Below are 23371 nucleotides of genomic sequence, written 5' to 3' on the forward strand. Positions count from 1 at the left end.
GCTTAGTGTGTATCGAATCCGTTCTGTTACTACAGAATCATTCTATTATAAGTTTTTACTATTATTACTGATATTGGGTTTTTGCTATTACATAATAAAATCCATAATGTGGAATTTTGCAGTTTATATTGTATAGTCAATGCAATCGATACTATATACGACAGTATATAAAGGAGAGTAGACGTGGCACAGTGTTGTAAAATAGACGATCTTCGGTGTGACCAGTAGCGTCACTGCTAATTTTTTGCATATCCTGTTTCTCTGACTCACGCTTTAACGGATATCGCGAGAGTAGACTACCTGCTGCTGTCATAGATGCTGGCACTATGTGACAAACATAAAACAATACAGAAACGTTTGATTTAAATTGACCCATGACTCGCATATAAGGACTGATACGCTGCATTTAAGGTAAGTTTTAAAAAAAAATCCTCAAATCGCGTAAATATCGCTTGCTAGCTAAATAGCTTGCTAGCTGGTAGAGCGAATCTACCACCATTACTGGCAGGCGTCGACAACTATTACTCTATTTCGTGATATCATTAAATGTCGTTAAATGTAATTACTTTACTTTACATACATACATATATAATTTGTGGACATATTACACTCATCGACGCCGGAAGGACTAATTTGTCCCAGTGTTGGTGAAGCAGGGTTTGTTTGGCAGCCAGCTGTTGTCCTTGCTTTAGTAGCAGGTGCTCTAATCTCTGCTTTACGTCAATGTATAATTAATTGATAAATATGAATGTACTTATTTTTATTTGTGTACGATGTAGTGAGACTACTGAGGTTTTCAACCCTCGTAACAAACAGGACTAAAGAAGTCAATGTAGCCGACTACGTTTTGGAAAATGTACCACCTTTACAACACATTATTAAACAAAAACATGTATAGATTTACTGGAGAGCAGAATGGTTGAGAATTCTGTGTGTCCGCATTTGTGGACATTTCCGTGAATTAATGGTCTTATTTTATCATTGCAGCCCGGTAGAGACTGATATCCAGTCATGGAAGGGTAAGTGAGCATTCAACTGTAAAATAAATAATATTCATCAACAATATGATGCAATTAGGTGGGCCTTCAAAACGATAATAATTGCAGTGTTTCCTACAGGACTGCAATCCATCTGTGGCATTGGGTTCCTCTGTGTTTTAGCCTTTCGGACACGTTTTAGTGTTTAAAAACTGAGCATTTGCATCACTCCCGTCAGAGTAGAGATTTTTTAAACATTTGGCTCTGTGTGTGTATTAGTGCAGCGAGAGTATCAAAAGAAATGTACAAGAGAAGCTGATGTTTTTAAAACTGATTTAACAACAGAATATGAATGTAGTTGGTTACGCTCCCAAGTGCTCCCGAGGACTTCTGGACTACAGCCGAACCCTACTTTCTAATTTTGGTCGATATAGGAGTCGATAAAAAAAATGAATAAACCCTTTGGAGAGCTACTTCTGATTGGCCAACATGTGCATACAGTCGGTACATTTGTTTTTATACATGCATATGATACATACTTTGCATAGTTGTAATGAAAGCTGCACAGCCAGTCCCATAAAAAAAGATGCACCAAATGTATTTGCGGTGGTCCAAATGTATCTGTGGTGGGCTCTTTGTGTCTTTTATAATTTTTAGGTATAATCTAAATTAGTGGAGGCTGTGATTAAGTTGATCTTAATGGTTTGGCAGCCCGAGTAATTAAAATTAAAAAAGTCTAAATATTTCATTCCAACAGAAGGTCCTAACCCTTTCCTCTTGCCACAGGTTTGTTGGGGACCTGCTCGGCGAGGACAGCTCAGTGGTGGCACGCATGCAGAAGAAGTTCTGGAAAACCAAGCAAGTGCTCATCAAAGCTACTGGCAAAAAAGAGGACGAGTACGTGGTGGCTTCAGACGCTGATCTGGACGCAAAGCTGGAGGTTGGACAAGACCTACAATCGGTCTACACATTTTTGGACTTGATGTGCTTTGTAGATAAAAATGGCTAAATCAAATACATTTTGATGAGATGAACTAAAAATCAGTTGATAACTGTGCTGGTTAGCTATTGCATTCAATATATTTAATGATATTGTTTTACATCTAAATTGCATCAGTTTACAACAGATTTTAAAATTATATTTATTTTCTGAAAATATTTAAAAGGCACCTATATACTCATTTATACTCATTTTCGGCCCTTTATATTGAGTTGAGGACTACTGTAGAGCAGCTACACGCGGTAATCCGCACAGAAAGCTTTCTATATCTTCCTGAATCCACACCTATTCCAGCTGTATTTCCTTAGTTTTCCAAAAACGATCTGTTGTAATTTATTCCTCCCATTGCCCGCCCCCGGGCACGCCCACTCCGCTGTGATCGGTCCCACTCCCAAGCTCTCTTGAGGACTTCTGGACGACTGCCGAACCCGACTTTAATATTTTGTCGGTATAGGAGTTGATATGAAATGAATAAATCCTTTGGAGAGCTGCTTGAAAAGTGGTTGGGAGCTACTGGCTGCAGACCTTACCTTGTATGAACTCAAAGTGTTATGTGGTTATGTAGGTGCGCTTTTACCGCGTGCAGACAATCATGGCACATCGGTAGTCGAAATGTGGCCATTACATGTTTTTTGCATGTTAAAAAAAAACTCAGTAGAGCCACCGATTGTGGTGGACAAAGGCTTGTACCTACCTGGCCACACCCATTCAGCCGATGACTTCTCACAAGGCTCACTGTGAGGTCACAGTCAGTGAGCTGAAACCGAGCGTTCAGAGCCATCCCAAACTGTTCAGGGCTCATTTCCAAATGCACACATCTCATTATCTGAAACTTTGGCATCGTTTAACAGCATTATACAACATTCTAACAACATTTATAGGTCAGAAAAATGGAAAGAGCATAATAGGTTGCCTTTACGTTACACTTTATCCGTCAAGAAATATCCTAAAACATTAGGTGATTGACTAAAGTATCACTTAAAACAACAAAGTCCCCTTTATTCAGTACCTGAAGGACACTTTTGGGCTTGTCTCTTCTACTCAGCAGCAGGGTTATCACATCAAACATCACAGGTCATCGCATTCCAACAATAGTCAGTGTAACTTCAACTTTGTAGGGTTTGTCACCAACTGCTTATAATGATCTGCCTTGTAGTTTCCAAGAAACTCTGATGCAAAAGTCAATTTCTTCTACCGTTTATGAAATTTCTCTACATGCATGCATTTCCGCAATAAAAAAATAAAATAAATTTATGTCAAAACTCTAGACATATTAAAATGAATGTATTGGAATGTGCAGACAGGTTTTCAGATAGAACTGGTTGTTTGTAGACACACTGTACGTTCTGATAAACTCCCGTTTTTGTCTTATTTTGCGTATTTCCTATTTTGACCCAATACTGTATCTTATAAAATATAGCCAATCTGCACTTCTGACTTACTTTTTCTTTATTAGTTAACTAAACCACGAGAAATTTCACTACAAGCATTTTGCTTGTAGTCCAGTAAAATGGTAGGAAGGATATTGCTACTTCTGTATCTATGATATGTTGTCCTCAAGACCAGGTTTATAGAAATCCACTTCAACCTGTCTAAAGTGTCGTAATCACACTGATCTGCCTTTTTGTTTAAATGCGTCATATTCTATCGATGAGAGCACTCTGCCAGAGCATGCTCCGTGTGAACCAGCAGAGCTCCACCAGAAGTTGCTCAAATTAGATTTGGACCCGTTTCAGCTAAGTGGCTTTCATCTGGAAGCAAAATAGAAACACCAGCGGCAGGGCACACTGTTTATTCTACAGTTAATCAGTTACTTTCCATTTGCTCGGGTGGCCTCACTTTGTTTTATTTGCCCCCTCAGTTTGTCCGCCCTCTCATGTAACAGTCATAGCAGAGTTATAAGCACTTGGAGAATTATTAAATATTAAATGTCACCTTTTGTTTGATTTCCTTTAGGTTACAAAGATCATACTAATAATGGCCTTTTTCAGCTGTATCACAAAGCTGAGATGCAGGTTTTTCTTCAAATATATACTGTATTTTTACCATATCTACACGTGTTGCTTTACAAAATATCAAAGTGATCCTTGCATCTTTTCATTTTTCACTATGTGGACCTCGATGGGAAAAGATTGGACACCCCAGTTATAAACGGTTGTCATACTTTTGTTTCATTTTGTCTTCCACAGTTCTTTCGCTCAGTTCAGTCCACCTGCACCGAGTTGCTGAAAGTGATCGAGAAATACCAGCTTAGGATCACACGTGAGTCCCGAAATCTTTTGACCGATCGCAGAGGATTGTGTTGTATGACTGCATATTTGTGACACAAGTATGTTTAGCTTTTGGGACAACTCAAATATCTAAACAACACAAAAATGGGTTGTTTTACATCCATTCATTTTCTACCGCTTATCCTCACGAGGGTCACGGGGGTGCTGGAGTCTATCCCAGCTGTCTTCGGCCGAGAGGCGGGGTACACCCTGGACTGGTGGCCAGCCAATCACAGGGCACATATAGACAAACAACCATTCACACTCACATTCATACCTATGGACAATTTGGAGTTGCTAATTAACCTAGCATGTTTTTGGAATGTGGTTTTGGAACCCACACATGCAAACTCCACACAGAGATGGCCAAGTGTGGGATTGAACTCGGGTCTCCTAGCTGTGAGGTCTGCGCGCTAACCTCTCGACCGCCATGCAGCCCGGTTATTTTACATAAAAATAACAATTTTGATAAATTGATTAATAAACATGTAACATTAAACACCTTTATCAAATAACTCTCGCTCACAATTTTGTTTGGCCCCATGGTGGCTTGTTTAGCACTCACGCTCAAACACACAGGCACTGAGTCAGCAAGTAATTTGTTGCCACCACGAAAACCGGGGCGTTCCAAAACTGAGGTTGCCATGTGCCTAAACTGTAAAATGAGCGTTCATGTGGGGCCCAGCAACCATCACAAATGCTCTTAGTTAAATCGCTTATGCGTGTTATGATTCAAATGAATGCATGAATGAAGCTAATCCATACACTCATAAAAAGAGCTTTTTTTCTGCTCTTAATAGAGCTTAGATTATACTGCTGCACGGAGGCGCCCCTGCACACTAAGATGGCTCACTCCTCCTCCGTAACCTCCTGCTAGCAATTACTTGTTGGCCGTATACAGTAATCCCTCACTTATCATGGATAAATGGTGCCAGTCAATTTCTGCCTTATTTATAAATGGAGTATTTTCATAGTAGAAAATCTCTTTACGGTTTTTAGCATTATTGGACATGAAAAAACACCCTTATATTCACTTACCCTGGTATTACCCAATGTAGTTAGAGAAAATCAACGTGTTATTGTGATTATTTTGTATATTATATAATTGTTATGATTTTGGCTTATGTGAGATAATTTAAAGTGCAATAAAATCTTTCTGCAATAAAATCACTTTGACACAAATTTGGGGGGCGGCACGGCGGTCTAGTGGTTAGCGCGCAGACCTCACAGCTAGGAGACCAGGGTTCAACTCCACGCTTGGCCATCTGTTGGAGTTTGCATGTTTTATCCGGGTACTCCGGTTTCCTCCCACATTCTAAAAACATGCTAGGTTAATTGGCGACTCCAAATTGTCCATAGGTATGAATGTGAGTGTGAATGGTTGTTTGTCTATATGTGCCCTGTGATTGGCTGGCCACCAGTCCAGGGTGGACCCCGCCTCTTGCCTGAAGACAGCTGGGATAGTCTCCAGCACCCTCCGCGACCCTTGTGAGGAAAAAGTGGTAGAAAATGAATGAATGAATGTAAACAATGACACTGCAACATTCATTTTCTACCGATTATCCTCACGAGTGTTGTGGCCGTGCTGGAGCCTATCCCAGCTGTCTTCAGGCAAGAGGCGGGGTACACCCTGGACTGGTGGCCAGCCAATCACAGGGCACATATAGACAAACAACCATTCACACTCACATTCATACCTATGGACAATTTGGAGTCGCTAATTAAACTAGCATGTTTTCGGAATGGGGGAGGAGAGCAGGGAGAACATGCAAACTCCACACAGAGATGGCTGAGGATGGAATCAAACTTGGGTCTCCTGGCTGTGTGGCCTGCATGTTAACCACTCGTCTACCGTGCAACAAGCAATTTGACTCTTGAATAGACACACAATGACACACAATACCTCACAAAAGCCATGACGCCATTCATGCTAACCACAGGAAGAGCCATCGCTCTGTTTTTTCCCTCCCTCAGGTTTGTCCCAGGAGGAGAACGAGCTGGGCCTGTTCTTGCGCTTCCAAGCTGAGCGAGACCGCACCAAGGCCGGCAACATGATGGACGCCACCAGCAAGGCGCTGTGCACCTCCGCCAAGAAGAGGTTAAGACGGCCGCCGCGTCGATGAAACGCACGCCGACGTCCGTTCTAAACGCTTGCGTTTGCTGTGCCGCAGGATGGTGCTCAGCCCGCCGCTGCACCGTTTACACCAGGAGGTGGAGACATTCAGACGGCGCGCCATCGCCGATACGCTGCTGACCGTCGGACGCATGGAGAAAGCTCGCACGGAGTACAGAGGAGCTCTGCTCTGGATGAAAGACATCTCTCAAGAACTCGACCCAGACACTTATAAGCAGCTGGAAAAGTTCCGCAAGGTAACACCACCATGCTAACTAAGTCTTGTAGCCATTTTGGCTACATAGGCTAACTTGAAATAATGGCTGAGGAGCAAACGGTAGTGGGCAGAAAAAGCTATACTTACACGAGTTGCTGTCTTGGCAGGTTCAAGGTCAGGTGAGGGCGACGAAGAACGAGTTTGAGAAGCTAAAGAACGACGTGTGCCAGAAGGTGGACATGCTGGGTGCCAGCCGCTGCAACATGCTCTCGCACTCGCTCTGCAACTACCAGGTGGGTCCGACCACCTTTGAGCGTGCGTTTACATATTTCACACACGTTTCTCGGCCCGCAGACCACCCTGCTGCAGTTCTGGGAGAAGACGGCCCACGCCCTGGCCGACATCCACGATGCTTTTCAGGGACATATACCGTACAAGTTCACCACACTCAAGGTGGGGAGACGCCGCCTGGTGCACATATTCCGTTTCCTAGCTTCGCTTTCATTACTCGTCAAATGCTGGCAGGACCTGCGGGACCCGCTGGAGCACATGACTGAAGCACAGCAAGACGACGACAAGGGGAAGGTTCTACAGAGCAACACGGACAGGTGAGAAGCACACCAAATTACCCAGAAAATTCATTCATTCATTCATTTTCTACCACTTTTCCTCACGAGGGTCGCGGGGGTTGCTGGAGCCTATCCCAGCTGTTTTCAGGCGAGAGGCGGGGTACACCCTGGACTGGTGGCCAGCCAATCACAGGGCACATGTAGACAAACAACCATTCACACTCACATTCATACCTATGGACAACTTGGAGTCGCCAATTAACCTAGCATGTTTTTGGAATGTGGGAGGAAACCGGAGTACCACAGAGATGGCCGAAGGTGGAATTGAACTCGGGTCTCCTAGCTGTGAGGTCTGCGAGCTAACCACTTGACCACTGTGCCGGCCGTTTTCTATACTCTAACTATGAGAATATTCCATGCATGGAAATGTACTTTTCACTTTCAGGTCTGAAACCAAATAAAAGCAATATGGGTAGGGCTGCATGGGGGTTGAGTGGTTAGCGCACAGATATCATAGCTAGGAGACCCGAGTTCAATTCCACCCTCAGCCATCTGTGTGGAGTTTGCATGTTCTCCAATGGCGACTCCAAATTGTCCATAGGTATGAATGTGAGTGTGAATGGTTGTTTGTCTACATGTGCCCAGTGATTGGCTGGCCACCAGTCCAGGGTGTACCCCGCCTCTTGCTTGAAGACAGCTGGGATAGGCTCCAGCACCCCTGCGTCCCTTGTGAGGATAAGCGGTAGAAAATGAAGGAATGAATATTGAATGCAATAGCTAACCAGCACAGTTATCAATTGATTTTCAGCTAATTTATCAGAATTATATATATAAAAAAATAAATATAAAAAATGATGAATAAAAATAAATTCAAGACTGTATGTTCATGATGGTCATGGATGCTTTACAAGTATTCCTTCATTTATCACTTCTAGATCGACTATAATGCGTGAATTTCCATGAAATAGAATTCCTTATTGATAAATGGAATACTTTCATAAAGCATAGAAAACTTGTTTAGAACTATTTATACATTTTCTAAACATAATTAGAGCCCTGTAGACAGGAAATAACACCCCTATAGTCACCTTTACACTCTTACCTTTACACTCTTACTTTACACTATTACCCAGTATAGTAGACATAATAATACTTTACACTATTACCCAGTATAGTAGACATAATAATACTTTACACTATTACCCAGTATAGTAGACATAATAATACTTTACACTATTACCCAATATAGTAGACATAATAATACTTTACACTATTACCCAGTATAGTAGACATAATAATACTTTACACTATTACCCAATATAGTAGACATAATAATACTTTACACTATTACCCAATATAGTAGACATAATAATACTTTACACTATTACCCAATATAGTAGACATAATAATACTTTACACTATTACCCAATATAGTAGACATAATAATACTTTACACTATTACCCAATATAGTAAACATAATAATACTTTACACTATTACCCAGTATAGTAGACATAATAATACTTTACACTATTACCCAATATAGTAAACATAATAAGACACATAAGTAAAAATATAGTAAACATAATAATACTTTACACTATTACCCAATATAGTAGACATAATAAGACACAAATAAGACACATAACTAAAAATATAGTAAACATAATAATACTTTACACTATTACCAAATATAGTAGACATAATAAGACACAAATAAGACACATAACTAAAAATATAGTAAACATAATAATACTTTACACTATTACCCAATATAGTAGACATAATAATACTTTACACTATTACCCAATATAGTAGACATAATAATACTTTACACTATTACCCAATATAGTAGACATAATAATACTTTACACTATTACCCAATATAGTAGACATAATAATACTTTACACTATTACCCAATATAGTAAACATAATAAGACACATAAGTAAAAATATAGTAAACATAATAATACTTTACACTATTACCCAATATAGTAGACATAATAAGACACAAATAAGACACATAACTAAAAATATAGTAAACATAATAATACTTTACACTATTACCCAATATAGTAGACATAATAATACTTTACACTATTACCCAATATAGTAGACATAATAATACTTTACACTATTACCCAATATAGTAGACATAATAATACTTTACACTATTACCCAATATAGTAGACATAATAATACTTTACACTATTACCCAATATAGTAGACATAATAATACTTTACACTATTACCCAATATAGTAGACATAATAATACTTTACACTATTACCCAGTATAGTAGACATAATAAGACACATAAGTAAATGTTGCTGTAAATATGTTGTGGTGGAGAGCTCAGTGGGGGGGGGGCAGGAAGTGACGTTGTGAGTTCAGAGTTGAGTTTTATCTTAATGTGGATTATGGCCGCAACAATTGCCCGTCACGTTCGGGATTATTTTACCTGTGGTGACGTCATTCCAAAATGGTTCTGGTGTTATTAATATTATAATAATATTTTTATCATTTTTCTAGTCTGGTGTGCCTGGATGACGGTGCTGCTGACACAGGTATGTGGATGTCTACTCTTGATAATCCACGTTATACTTTTATAATGACCACATTGTCTCCACTCATGGTCCGATTCCATAGGCCTAAAAAGTGGCAGTGGTAAGTGTGTGGCCGTCGGCTCACTTCTGTTCATACGCTTAAAGTCTAAAGCAAGAAATGACCTGTCTAAGGTGTTACGGGGCCGACGCCAGAGGATGAAGACGGCGAACGGAGTGACATGGCGTTCCTTAAAGACCTGCTCAGTCCGGCTCCCGGCGCAGCCGACGACTTCAGCCGAGAGTGGCAGGACGCATTCGGGCTCTTTGAAGTCCCCAGCGTCGTCCCTGCAGGGACCCCTGCAGGGACCCCTGCAGGGACCCCTGCTCCGGTCCAGACCCCTCCGCAGCCCCCGTGCACCTCCCCCATCCCTACTGGATTCCTACCTTCCCAGCTGCTCGACCGCAGTCTCAGTTCCACAGGTGAACCTTCTGTTGGTAGGAGCCCCCAGCCCTCGGCCCCCAGCTTTCCTTTCCAACCATGTTTTTTGTCTACCAGGCTGGTCAACGCCACCTATGTTCCAAGTTCCGCCCCTTCAGCCTCCTGCCCCTCAGAGCCAATCAGCTGCTCCGGCTCCAGCTTCTGGAGCCAGTGGTAAGCTACCAAAGTCCGCAAATGTTCTTATCGTTTTGATGATATTGATTAGTAAAACGTGATGGGGGTGCTAGCTGCCACAGGTGGATCCAGAGATATGTCTGCGTGGTTCAACCTCTTCGCAGATCTGGATCCCCTCTCCAACCCCGACGCTATTGGACGATCTGCCGACGAGCTGCTCAATGCCTGAAGCTGTTCATGTGTGTGTGTGTGCGTGTGTGTGTACCGCAGTGTAAGATGTGATATCGAAACACACACACACACACACATAGAAAATGACTGTTAGCACACGTCACTGACTGCTTTTTTTCCTCTTTCATTCAACATCTGCAGGACTACACACTTCAATGCCACTTAGCTTTTGTATTCACTTACATGATTGAAAATGGAATGGAAACATTTCACTGTGAATGATGTATGCACAGATTTTGACACACAATAGGAATGTTATGACATTTTCTACCACTTACATTATTACATTAGAAAACATATCTATCAAAATGTGATATAACAAGACGACATTACATCAGGCATTAGCAGCCATAGAGACACAGAATGAAGTCTCCACATGTGTGCCTGATATACTTCATTCATCATAAACACTATTATTAGGATTACTACTACTGTATTTTACTTATCACTTTTCCTCCCTTGAGCTTTACAGATGTTGTACAACTGAAGGAATATTTACTCATGTCACATTGTGTATACTACTGTTGACTCTTAACGAATGTATTCGTCTATTTTCAAACTGTTTTATTGCAATTATTTTATTTGAACCGACTGGGGGATCTGCTAAGGAATAAACTAGACAAGGAGACAATATACGTTGTGTGTTATATGCACACGATTGACACTTTTGTCGTTTAACGACAACATTCCCATTAATTATGTATAGCTCGATAAACTGTTGGCAATACGCTCTAGTGATTGAAATTTGTGGCGGACATATTTGTAGTTTCTTTTTGGACCAATCATACGTCGTGTTGTTAACTAATTGGGATCAATCATACGTCGTGTTGTTAACTAATTGGGACCAATCATACGTCGTGTTGTTAACTAATTGGGACCAATCATACGTCGTGTTGTTAACTAATTGGGACCAATCATACGTTGTATTGTTAACTAATTGAGACCAATCATACGTCATGTTGTTAACTAATTGAGACCAATCATATCCTGCGTTGTGTCATTTATAGACCAGTAGTGTGTTGTGTTGAACATTTTTCCCGCCAATCTTACGTCACATTGTGGAACCTTTATTTTGACCAATGATACGTCGTGTTGCTGACTGTGGTGCTACCAATCACCATTATAGTATCTTATGTCGACCAATCGTAAGCGGTATTAGTATTGCTGCTAATCACAGGTTGCTTTTTTTCCAGTTGGGTTGCGGAATCATTTCGACCAACCATATGCCGCTTTAAGTCTGTTGCTACGCTGGTTGTGTAGCGGAACCCTTCTTGTCGACCAATCACACGAGGCGTTTCGGCGCGACAGGGACAATATGGTGGATTGCATCTTTACTGACATGGAAGGATGTATTGTTGAAATGAGCTTTTTGTTATCAGACGCTTTCTTCTCATGTAATTGAGCACGTAATTAAGCTCAAGGATTACCGGAAGTTGTTTTCATGTAGCACACTCCTGTTCATTCACTCATGCATACAACAACGTCATTAAAAGACGACACATATTTGGAGCAATACAATGTATTTCTTGCTTGATTAAAAAAGGGGGAAATGATTTCCTTAATTAAAAAAAATTGCTGAACAAACACCTTCAGCTTGTCTAGTACCGGTTTCCATCATAAGGTGTTGACTGCGACGCTACACGCATAGTAGTTTTATTTTGAAGGGGAGGTGGGGGTGCACTCTGTTCACTACGACCTGAGATGGATGACGTCATCTATTATTGATTCCATCCTCTCTTGATAAATAAATACATTACTATTCACAATAATGATAACATGTAATTCACAGTACTCAGCGGCGCCGTAGGGTAATTAATGGAGGTGATGCGGTGGGTGGAATACGATACAATTGTTCATTGTCTTTCGTCATATAATGATACAATCCGGCGGTGCGCCTGTATTTACATCCAAGTACATTCCTATGGCACAAATATGGGGAGGTTGACTGGAGACATGATACGTCGAGTCGGTACACCATCAATTAACCGCTAAGTCGTTTTTAAACTGTCTTGACAAGTGTCGCCACAAGGGGGCAGAAGATTGCGGCTTTCGTGGACTGCGTAGCAACGAGTGCACTTCCGTGTTTTCACTTGGGCGGCGTTTCATATGGAGTACTTCCGTGTGTGCACGTGTGTGCGCGTGTGTACTCTTAGCGTTAGCAAATCCAAATGAATTGGTTAGCTTCGCCCCGCCGTGGGCGCTACATCAGATTTGTTCAACAAAGTGGTCTAAAATATTAGGCACCTTTTTTTTTTTCTTACCCCCCCCTTCAAGTTTTGCTACATTCCGGCAGCACCTTGGCCCTTCTGTGGTGGAAGGCATCTTTTCTAGGTATATATATTAAAAACAAGATATGTCTTGTGGAAAGGCGTCATGGTATAGTACGATGAAATCAAGGTCTTTAGGCCCTTTTCCTTCCAAAAACGCTAAGAGAATAAAAAAGAGGACAATGAAATGTGTTGTCGGAGGGGGGTGAGGCAGTGGGAAGCGTCGTTTGAACAAAGCGCGTCTCGACGGAGACGCGGCTAAAGACATCAGAGTGCTTGCATGCTGAAGGCCGTTTTTTTTTTTTTTTTTTTTTCTCGTAAGGAGCTTGAAAGTGTTGAAGGATGCGTGGAAAGGCCTCATCAGAAGCTCTCGGGCTCCTCCAGGAGGCAGGGCTGGGTGGACAGAGGCACCAGCGATGGGGACAGACTACGCAGGCCCACCCCGGGGCGGAAGTTAAGGTCCGGGGTGGGGAGCAGGGGCTTGAGGATGCTGACGAGGCAGAAGGCGGAGCCGCTGTTGGGGATGAAGTTGACTTTGTTGCGGTCGGGGCACAGGAAGGGGGGGATCTCCTGCAGGGTTTTTGGCCTGGGAGAAAACAAACCGGATTCATTTTTGCCGCTTTTTTTGTGAAAAATGGAGAAAAAAAACCCGTTTTGTACATACAGAGACTCCTCAGACACTTTGACTTTCTCGCAGCCCTCCGGAGGTTCTCTCTTGAACGTGTAGCTGTTGTTGGGCCGCGGCGAGGCGGCGTACTTTGGCAGCGGCGAGTATTGACCCAGCTCTTTTTCCTCAAAGGGGCTGCCGCCGCCCCCGCCGCTCGCGTCGTTGAGGACGGTGAGGTAGGATGGCGAGATGGAGTCGGGGCGGCTGCTGCTGTTGCTGTGGCTGCCGCCCAGGCCGCCGCCCCCCGAGGGGGTCTGCGTGTCGATGCTGCGGGTGCTGCTGCTGCGCTGCGGGGGCACGGGCGGCGGCGCGCGGTGCCCGTCGGGGACATCCTGTGGCTGTTACACAAACAACAACAAACGAGGTTCACTGTAAAAGTTGTCATTTTACAAGCATATTGAATATTTTAGCAGCATAAGGATGAAATAATAAAGAAAAATATGTTTTTTTTTAAAAATAGTCATTATATGAGAAACAAAACAACAAATATGTAATTTCTGTAAAATTAGATTGCAGAAAAATTACGAGAATAAAGTCAAAATACCAGGAATAAAATCGATTACCAGAAGTTGGCAATAAGGTATTGAAAAATAATAATAATAATTCAAAATAGTCAGAATATGAATAAAAAGCTATACTCTAATGAGAATAAATTCAGAATATTATGAGGAAAAATTTAATAGATGAAATATTAATTATATTTGAAAAAGGTAATATAAGAAACAAAATTTTTGGAAAATTTGAGTGGGGAAAAAATATGAAAAATTGTATGACAATATACAAATTTACGACACACTTGCTCACGGTGCAACGAAACGAAACCAAAAGGCACCCACAGCAAGTTAACGCATCACATAAATCTACTACTACGTCGGCGATAAACAACAATAAAGTGCTAAAAATACCACGTAAAACTGCTACTTCCAAGTGCCTGCAAGGTATGCTGGGTAGTCCAGCGACAACAATATGAACTGTGAACAATAAGTCATTGGACATCTAAAGTATGTCAACTCCTTGCTTACTTCTTCGATGACCTCCTCAACAAACACGTCAAAATGTTGAAGAGTACCACAAGCTACCCAGCATACCTTGCGGCAGGAATATATGGGTGTTTTTTGGCATGTTGCCGGCTACAAAAGAAAGGTGGCTATGCTTCGATCCATGGCGTCACTCACCACGATGGTCTCGTCCTTCTCGGGGGTGTCTCGGATGATGATGCGTTCGATCTCCTGGTTGAGACCCTCCACGCTGTTGCGGAAACGAGGGGCGGACGACTTGGATATCGGGATGGGTATCAGGATGGTCTTGGGAATGGGCGCCTGCAAAACACAAACACCCTGAAGCACACGATGGCAGGATTACAATACCACCTGCACAAAGTCAACATGGAATATTCATTTGTCTGCAAAATGGCGGATATCTGCCCATTCATGGCTTTGGTGGCCTGGCGGTGAACGGGTGGGTCTCATTTGACTGATCAATGAAACTAACGTTACTTTGTGTCTACTATATTGGGTAATAGCAGTGTAAAGGTGACTATAGGGGTGCTATATCATGCATAGAGGGCTCTAATGTAAAAAAAAACCCAGGTATTTAGAAGAACACTTTTTCTATGCTCCAACTGCAAAAACATATGTAGCATTTATAAAGAAGGAATCCTACTTGGTGGTTTATGCTTTATGCTTCATTGATATTTTGGACACTTGAACGCACCATGGTTGTGTGCTGTTCCTCTTACATCCATTGAATACACATACGAGGTGTGTTTAGGGATTCAACCTGGATTGCGTCGCGAATGAACAACGGCAATTGAAGAGCGGATGGGGGTTTCTGAACAGTCACTCTTATCGCAAATGTTGATCTGAAATCGGACATCAAGTGAGAGGGAGAGTTTCAAAACATGTCGATGGGCGTATCAATCAATGGCAGTCCATCGCCATTTGCTGGTGGTCATGTAACGCAACCCCCCCTCTGGCCCCCCCCGCCTCATGAAGCTTTCACTGCGACACTCCCACACACTGATGCTCACCTGCGACTGCATGATGGCGTGGTTGCCGCCATTGAAAGGTGACTTGCGTTCTTTGTCCCTGCGATGGCGGCTGCTCCGCTTGCTGCGCTGGAGTTGCTGGCGCAGCTTGGCGATCTGGAAAACGTCGGGACACGAGCGTGAATTCTCCGTGTTCGGAGTGTGCCGGCGGAACTAAAAACAGGAAAGGGTGAAAATCACCTCCTTGAGCTGGTCGGTGCTCCCGCAGGAGGCCGATCGCTTGTGGGAGCCCCGCCTCCTCTCATCTGCCCAGGCCCTGGGGGTCTAACACACACACACACACATAATAAACACACTGGATGTTTCCTCCATCGCCGACGGCAACGAGGCTCACCTGCGTGGCTTTGTCCCTCATGTAGGGAAGCTGGCAGTCGTCCTGAGGCCAAGGACCTGGCAGGTGAGCACCAGCGCTCGCACCCTGTGACGGCCACAGCTGGACACAATGGCGGGGGGCCGACAGGAGAATGACGGAAGGACGGGGGAGGTTAAGGCCACTGAGGAGGAGGAGGAGGAGGAGGAAGGTTGTCCTGGAAATGTAAACACATCATGTGTCAACATGGCAAACGAGACAGGATCAGCCCCTCTTATAGAGTCTGGGTCGGCTACCGGATGGATGATAATCCACCCGCCCCCCCTCCCCACTCTAACACCGTTTAAGGTGGGGGAGGGGTGGACATACTGCAATTTTGGGATCCATCCGATACCAAGCTAATCCCATTCTGTGACTGTTGACTGCAATGATAGACAAATAAATGATGCAGTATCTTGATTAAGTTGGTTTCCTATAATAATATTATGACTTTCATAAATACAAAAATGACATCAAATTACAACATTTCTTCACATTTTTTCTTTAAATAGTTTGACTTTAATTTTGTACTTTAATTACTGCTGAGTTGTTCTTTTTTTTGCATTTTTTTTATTACAACTTTTTATTTTCCCCAACTTAATTTTTCAGATTTTTGGTTTGTTTTTCATATTACAATTTAAAAAAAAACATATTTTTCTTTAATATGTCAACTCCATGCTACTAAAACAACATTTTTTCCTCATAATATTACACGTTTGACTTTATTTTTGTAAAATTACTGCTGAGTTGTCCTTTTTTTGCAGTTTTTTTTATTACAACTTTTTAAAAATGATGACATTTCCCCAACTTAATTTTCAGATTTTTTGGTTTGTTTTTCATATTACAACTTTAAAAAAAAAACATGTTTTTCTTTAATATAGCAACTCCATGCTAGTAAAACAAAATGTTTTCCTCATAATATTACACGTTTGACTTTATTTTTGTAAAATTACTGCTGATTCGTCCTTTTTTTTGCAGTTTTTTTTATTACAACTTTTTAAAAATTATGACTTTTTTCCCCAACTTAATTTTTCAGATTTTTTTGGTTTTTTTTAATATTACAACTTTAAAAAAAAAACAACATATTTTTCTTTAATATATCAACTCCATGCTACTAAAACAAAATTTTTCGCTCATAATATTACACGTTTGACTTTATTTTTGTAAAATTACTGCTGAGTCGTCCTTTTTTTTGCAGTTTTTTTATTACAACTTTAAAAAAAAAATATGACATTTTCCCCAACTTAATTTTTCAGATTTTTTGGTTTGTTTTTCATATTATAACTTTAAAAAAACAACAACATATTTTTCTTTAATATATCAACTCCATGCTACTAAAACAAAAATTTTTCCTCATAATATTACACGTTTGACTTTATTTTTGTAAAATTACTGCTAAGTCGTCCTTTTTTTGCAGTTTTTTTCTTACAACTTTTTAAAAAATGATGACATTTTCCCCAACTTAATTTTTCAAATTTTTTGGTTTGTTTTTCATATTACAACTTTACAAAAAAACATATTTTTCTTTAATACATCAACTCCATGCTACTAAAACAACATTTTTTCCTCATAATATTACACGTTTGACTTTATTTTTGTAAAATTACTGCTGAGTCGTCATTTTTTTTGCAGTTTTTTTTATTACAACTTTTTAAAAATTATGACATTTTCCCCAACTTAATTTTTCAGATTTTTTGGTTTGTTTTTCATATTACAACTTAAAAAAAAAACATATTTTTCTTTAATATATCAACTCCATGCTACTAAAACAACATTTTTCCTCATAATATTACACGTTTGACTTTATTTTTGTAAAATTACTGCTGAGTCGTCCTTTTTTTTTGCAGTTTTTTTATTACAACTTTTTAAATAATTATGACATTTTCCCCAACTTAATTTTTCAGATTTTTTGGTTTGTTTTTCATATTACAACTTAAAAAAACATATTTTTCTTAATTATGTCAACTCCATGCTACTAAAACAACATTTTTCATCATAAAATTACAAGTTTATTCTCATAAAATTGAGACTATTTTTCTTTTTAAAGTATGACTTTATTCTCATAAAATGATAGCTGTTTCTTCCATTTCTCCTGTTGCGTTTTTATTATTTGAACATTTTCTTCTTGTAATTAGGACTTTATTCCCATTACATTTTTTCCTTTTTTTGCTTCTAAAATTACACAAAATTACAAATGTAACTTTTTCCCATTAAATAATTTTTTCTCTTAATATTTTGACTTTATTCTGGTGAAATTATTGCAGATTTTTCCTTTTTTCCAATTGTAACACTTTCTTTATTTCCAATCTATGCTACTAAAATGACATCTTCCTCATATATAATATTACAAGCTTATTCTTATAAATTGTAACACTTTTTAATCTAGTATACCACTTTTTCCTCTTAATAGTTTGACTTTATTCTCATACAATTACAGTTTTTTTCCCCATTTCTTTTTTTTAATTTTCAAATTATTTCTATTTTCTTGTTATAAATTTGCAATATTGTAATGAAATACAAAATATATTGTCAGAGTGTGGCATTTTTTCTAGATATTTTGACATTATTCGCATAAAATGACAGCTCTTTTTTGGGATCTGCTGTTGGTTGTTTTTTTTAATTTTCCAAATATTTCAATTTTCTCCAGGCACATTTTCTTCACGTAATTATGACTTTATTCCCACAATATATGTACTTTGTTCTTGTATCATCTTTTTTCAACCTAATTTTCCAATAAATTAATATTTTTTCCTTCTCATCATATGACTTTTAAAAAAAAATCTATAATATTTCAACTTTATGCCACTAAATGACACAATATTTCTTCATAATATGATGCTGTTCTTGTCAAATTATTAGTTTTTCTCATTAGGTTATATATTTTTTCATTCATTCATAACATTTTGACTTTATTTTAGTAAAATAACTGTCCAACTTTGCTGCTGAAAAAAAATATTGAAGTATATTCTAGAATGTGGCGTGAGCCAATAAAAAAAACTGCGGGCTGCAAATGGCCCCTTGGACACACATTGGACACCCTTGTTAATATAAAATTGATATTGTGCCAGTTGCATGACGTGCCTTTAACATAAACATAAATAAAAATGCACATTGGATGCCGCTCATGTCTTAAAAGACGCCTCATGTTTATTATTGTTTATTTATGTTATGTCATTTGGCTAGCTTCCGGTTTTGTTGCGTGAACGTGCAGCATTTCTCTCGTGCACTTTATAATCCAGGTTTGTGTTTGTGTGGGTCATTTCTGCGTGGGTCGGCGTTACTAACTGCACACACGTACAAAGTACATGTATCAAATACTAGCTAGTATGCGACAAAGCGACGTCACATTGAAAATAAATGTTTAAACGGCAGGGGGAGATGAATTACAGTACATGCACTAACTCCCATGATGCTACAAATGAGGAAGCCCCGTCGTCACTTACCTGCAAAGGTGCGTTGTTGTCGCGAGGTGCGCAAAGCAGCATGGGAGCTCCCCGTCAGCCTGATTGATGCTGGTAGCCTCCTAAAATGCTAGAAAAAGCCGCAGAGGAAGGACGTTTCCTCTACGTCGACACGTATAAAACACATACACGCAAAAGAAAACAGGCAAATACGGGCGGGCCAAATGGTGAGGTGTTAAAATAGGCGTCGCTGGATAGGCGGGTGTTTTTCTGTCGCGATTGAGACGGCTAGCTGGAAAAAAACGCTTTCCGGTCGAAGAAAGAGAATGTGGAAGGGAATGGAGGAACTCTTTGCACCTGGTTGACTACCGGGCATAGCGCGAAATAATAGAAAATAAACACAAGGACAGAGAAAACACAAGGAATAGAAATAAGAGGGCGGTGATGCTCGGCTAGCTTCGCTTGGCACGACGGTTGGACCACTGTGAAGGCAGAGGCAATGTAGAAAACTTCCGGTGATTTCAAAATATTGCTCATTATAGAACGCTTTAAATATGACCAATTTACAATTAAAACTACAACCCGTGTCTTTCTAATAATATTACACTAATATTTAGATCGAATATATGTCAGCACAATACACAAAGCTCAAGTACTTGCCCGAGAAGCACAGTACATAAATAGTGTAGTTTTACTTTGGCGTCCTACAACGTGTTTCCGGTTAGACTTAGCTGAGGCTACCTTGACTCAGTCAAAGGAAAGCTGACGTACCTCACCGACGCTTGCTCCTCGTGCTGATGCTGCAGTTGCTAGGGCGCACGAGCAGAGAGCGGTGAAGTAAACAGGCTTTAATAACAAAAGGGGAAATGTCGCCCTCACGTGGCCAATATGCAAACTGACGCCATTTTTAATGGCTTTGTCACGCTGTACTCACGTAAAAATATTTTCAGTAATTCACAAACTGAAACCTAAACAGACAAACGCAAGTTATTTCATACATTTATTGAGATTTATTTCTTCCATACTAACTTTTAAAATTTTTTACAGAAACTTTATTGAGCAAACGTGAAGCAACGGAATCAAAGGCCATCAATGTCCATTGACTGCAACACAGAATCCCATAAAAGTTATGCAATAAATGTTTCTTTTTGTTCTTGCATACAAATGACAGATTACAAAAACATAAATGAGACTTTTTTTTCGTCGGTCCTGATGTGGCACAGAGAATACACAATGAGAACAAGCGTTGAGTGTATACAGCACAGGGCTCCAGCAAATGAAGAAACACACAAACACAACCAACCCATTGAAATATCAAGCAATGTGACCAGAAGGAGCAGAAATCATATTCAACGTGCTTTGGAAGGGGGTTGGTTTTCTTTCTTTTTTTTTGTTTGTTTCATTTCCAGCACAGTTTCCAAAGAGCACATACAGGACATGACGTCTCTGGGTTCGGAATTTCAGTCACATCCAGAAAGTTACACGCACAAGTCAGGTGACACTGGGACGACAGCCTTAAGATCATGAGCATTAAAAAAAAAAAAAAATTAAAATGCCATTGATGGTGTGATTGTGTGAAACGGGCGAGGGAAATTCCCGAGAAGACTCCTCCCATTCAAGGAACGTGATTGTTTGTGCCTTCCTTGGGAAAAAAAGAGAAGGATTGTCATTTGTTGTCTCCTCGGGGCCGGCTTGACGATGTAGCGTGAAGCGTAACGATTGTGACGAATCATAAGTGCAAAGGAGATTGACATTTAAAATATGGGCTACAAACAATGGATGCTAAACGAGCAAAAGCATCTAAAATCTACATCCTATTGCACAATTAAAATGATGCAAAACATTGGATAGTCAAAGACAAGAGATGCCGCATACAAAAAAAATCAAGGAAATACAAATAAAAAGTCGGTTGTTGCGTCTTTTAAGACCGTTTCTTCCTCCCAAAACGGGGCCTCGTACTCGATTGTTTCGTCTTCGTCGCCTTGTTTAGAGACGGCGCGGCATCGCAGTCACGGCGGGACAGAAACGCCGATCTCATCGGCTCAAAGTGCACGCGGAAAAAAGAAAAAGGCTTGGACGTGTACGCGGAGAGATGGGACGTGTGACGCGGGGCGACAAATGCTGCATAGCTCGCATTCCGTTTAAAGCGATGGCGCCGTCGAAAAAGACGCACAGCAGCGAGACCTTTGACTGCTGTACATGATCGGACTTTCTCAGGCCACACCAGTCCCTCGTAGCTTCCTCTTGCTGATTCAGAGGGGCGCACAAACCCACCCCCCCCTCACCCACCCCCCACCCTCCCCAAAAAATAGCTCAGTTTTGTTCAGTCTTCATGGATGCTCACACGTGCGTGTCGCCGCGCTCGCTGACCAAATCTCCGCCACGCAGGTAAATGGCCGAAGTGGACTTGGGCCTGTTGTGGCCTTGGTTCCGGCCAGACCCGTTGTTGTTGACTTCGAGCCCCTTGGTGTCTGTGGAGATGACCCATGTGGTCGGCCGCCATTTCTTCAGGGAGTACGGCGTCTTGACGCGCTTCTTGATCTTGTCGCCGCTATCTGGCTGCCCCAAGCAGTCACCTGCAAACCACAATGACAGTCACATGATGGTCCTGTGCAATACCAGGTATGCTCCTGTAGGGGTGCTACACATAGGATTAAGCTCTCACTCATTTGGGTTACCATGGTGATATCGCTGATCAAATGTAAACACAGTAAAGTACAAGAAATCAGTAAGATGGATGCCAACCTAATGAGGTCAGGTCCTGCGTGGTGAAGGACAGGTCCAGGGAGTTTGGTCTCTCGGGTCTGCGAGCTCTGGGCTGCCTGAGCAGGGACTCCTCCCGCATGGTGACCGGGAAGTCCGACGCAGCGGAGCAAGGCCCGGCGCTTTCCGCCGTGGGGCCGCCTACGGTTTCCCCGTTTTCTCCCTGCGCGCTCGGGTCTTCTTCCGCTCCCTCGCTCTCGCCGCCGCTCTCGCCGCCGCCGCCGCGGCCCGTGTTGCTGTTGTTGTTGTTGGCGTTCGGCCGAGCGGAGCGCAGCACGGCCATGCTTGAAGACGCGTCCCTCGGATCCGGCTGCTCTCGGCTCAGCAGCGGCTCGTGTTCGTCGGGGCTGGCTGTGATGACGCCGAGGCTGAGGCGACTGTCGTCAGACCGTAGAACTCCACTTCCGTTCGGAATGATACCGGATCCTCCAAAACCTGTATCGCCACCTGTGGCCACGGACGGGATGGTGCTGCTGGTGTGACCGTTAACGGTGCCATTTACGCCGCCGTTGGCGTGCGCGTCTCGGAGAGCGGGTATGTTATTTATCGTTGTGCCCCGGTGACCTTCGGCAGCCATGACCGGGCCAGGTACCGCGCCGCTGTTTATCTTTGATCCTTCCACCTGCCGTAGGTTGGACTTCCCGGAGCGTCCGAACTTGAATCTGAGTGACGAGGAGGAGGACTCCTTCTTGGCGGGCTTGTTGCGCAAGGACAAGCTGGACGGCCGTTTGGGCAGGTTCTGCTGCTTGGGCAGAGGGAAGATGGTGGCAGGCATGGAAGTGGCGGGGTCGGGGGCGCCCGACGCCTCGCTGGCCATCTTGATCAGCGGGTACAGCAGGCTGGAACTGCCGGGGCTCAGCGGGTCTGGCGAGCAGAACTGCTTTTGCGAGTGCTCCATCAGGTTCTCGTCTGAGCTCTCCTTCAGGTTCTTGTCCACCTCTTTTGGGTCGAGCTTGGTGGTCTCCAGATCTTCCTGAGTCAAGTGAAGGCAGACCGGGACTGAGGCGCCCCCTGTTGTCTCCTCAGACTCAGAAATAATAGTGGTGGTTGTGGTGGAGGCGGAGGGGCTCCCTCTGAGGCCCCCTCCAGTGCCACTGGTGCTGCTACCTTCTGGACTCGGCAGACGGGCGTTTGCTTGCTGCTGGCGTTCTTGGTTAATGGAGTTCCTGTTTCTCTCCCCGGCGCCGACCCCCACTCGGCCACTTGCGGAGCCCGTGGTGTCGGTTTGTGTGTTTTTAGCCACACCCTCGTTCTCTTCAATGTAGGTGGAGGAGAGGTCGGCATAGGGGCCAGACTTGGGCGTCACGCGGTTCCTGGATGGAAATGAAAGGTACATATTGAA

General features: G+C 42.0%; 3 protein-coding genes across 3 annotated transcripts in view; 1 reads left to right on the forward strand and 2 right to left on the reverse strand.

Annotated features, from left to right (window-relative positions):
- Window positions 1–252: 252 nt before the first annotated feature.
- On the forward strand, window positions 253–12070 carry ical1 (islet cell autoantigen 1-like). Its single transcript, XM_078796576.1, has 13 exons — window positions 253–411; window positions 988–1019; window positions 1764–1917; window positions 4167–4239; window positions 6222–6345; window positions 6419–6617; window positions 6745–6870; window positions 6932–7030; window positions 7103–7185; window positions 9678–9712; window positions 9884–10171; window positions 10248–10343; window positions 10418–12070. The coding sequence occupies exons 2-13, from the start codon at window positions 1012–1014 to the stop codon at window positions 10531–10533; spliced, it is 1401 nt and encodes a 466-aa protein (XP_078652702.1). The 5' UTR covers window positions 253–411; window positions 988–1011; the 3' UTR covers window positions 10534–12070.
- On the reverse strand, window positions 11980–21304 carry fam117ba (family with sequence similarity 117 member Ba). Its single transcript, XM_078796830.1, has 8 exons — window positions 21248–21304; window positions 20008–20075; window positions 15851–16043; window positions 15697–15780; window positions 15499–15612; window positions 14645–14806; window positions 13467–13807; window positions 11980–13388 (listed from the first exon to the last, which is right to left on the reverse strand). Exons 1-8 carry the CDS (start codon window positions 21302–21304, stop codon window positions 13163–13165), a joined length of 1245 nt encoding a protein of 414 aa, XP_078652956.1. The 3' UTR covers window positions 11980–13162.
- The window catches only part of LOC131104622 (bone morphogenetic protein receptor type-2-like), a 43491-nt gene continuing 40378 nt past the window's right edge, over window positions 20259–23371 (reverse strand). The window contains exons 12-13 of the mRNA XM_058051987.2: window positions 22012–23342; window positions 20259–21842 (exon numbers count right to left, since the gene is read on the reverse strand). Coding sequence (XP_057907970.2) covers window positions 21607–21842; window positions 22012–23342 — 1567 coding nt within the window. The 3' untranslated portion in view covers window positions 20259–21606. The remainder of the gene's footprint in view (window positions 21843–22011; window positions 23343–23371) is intronic.

The sequence above is a fragment of the Doryrhamphus excisus genome, linkage group LG15, assembly GCF_037039965.1.
Source record: "Doryrhamphus excisus strain RoL-2023G ecotype Guam linkage group LG15, RoL_Dexc_Guam_v1.1, whole genome shotgun sequence".
Classification (NCBI taxonomy): Eukaryota; Metazoa; Chordata; class Actinopteri; order Syngnathiformes; family Syngnathidae; genus Doryrhamphus; species Doryrhamphus excisus.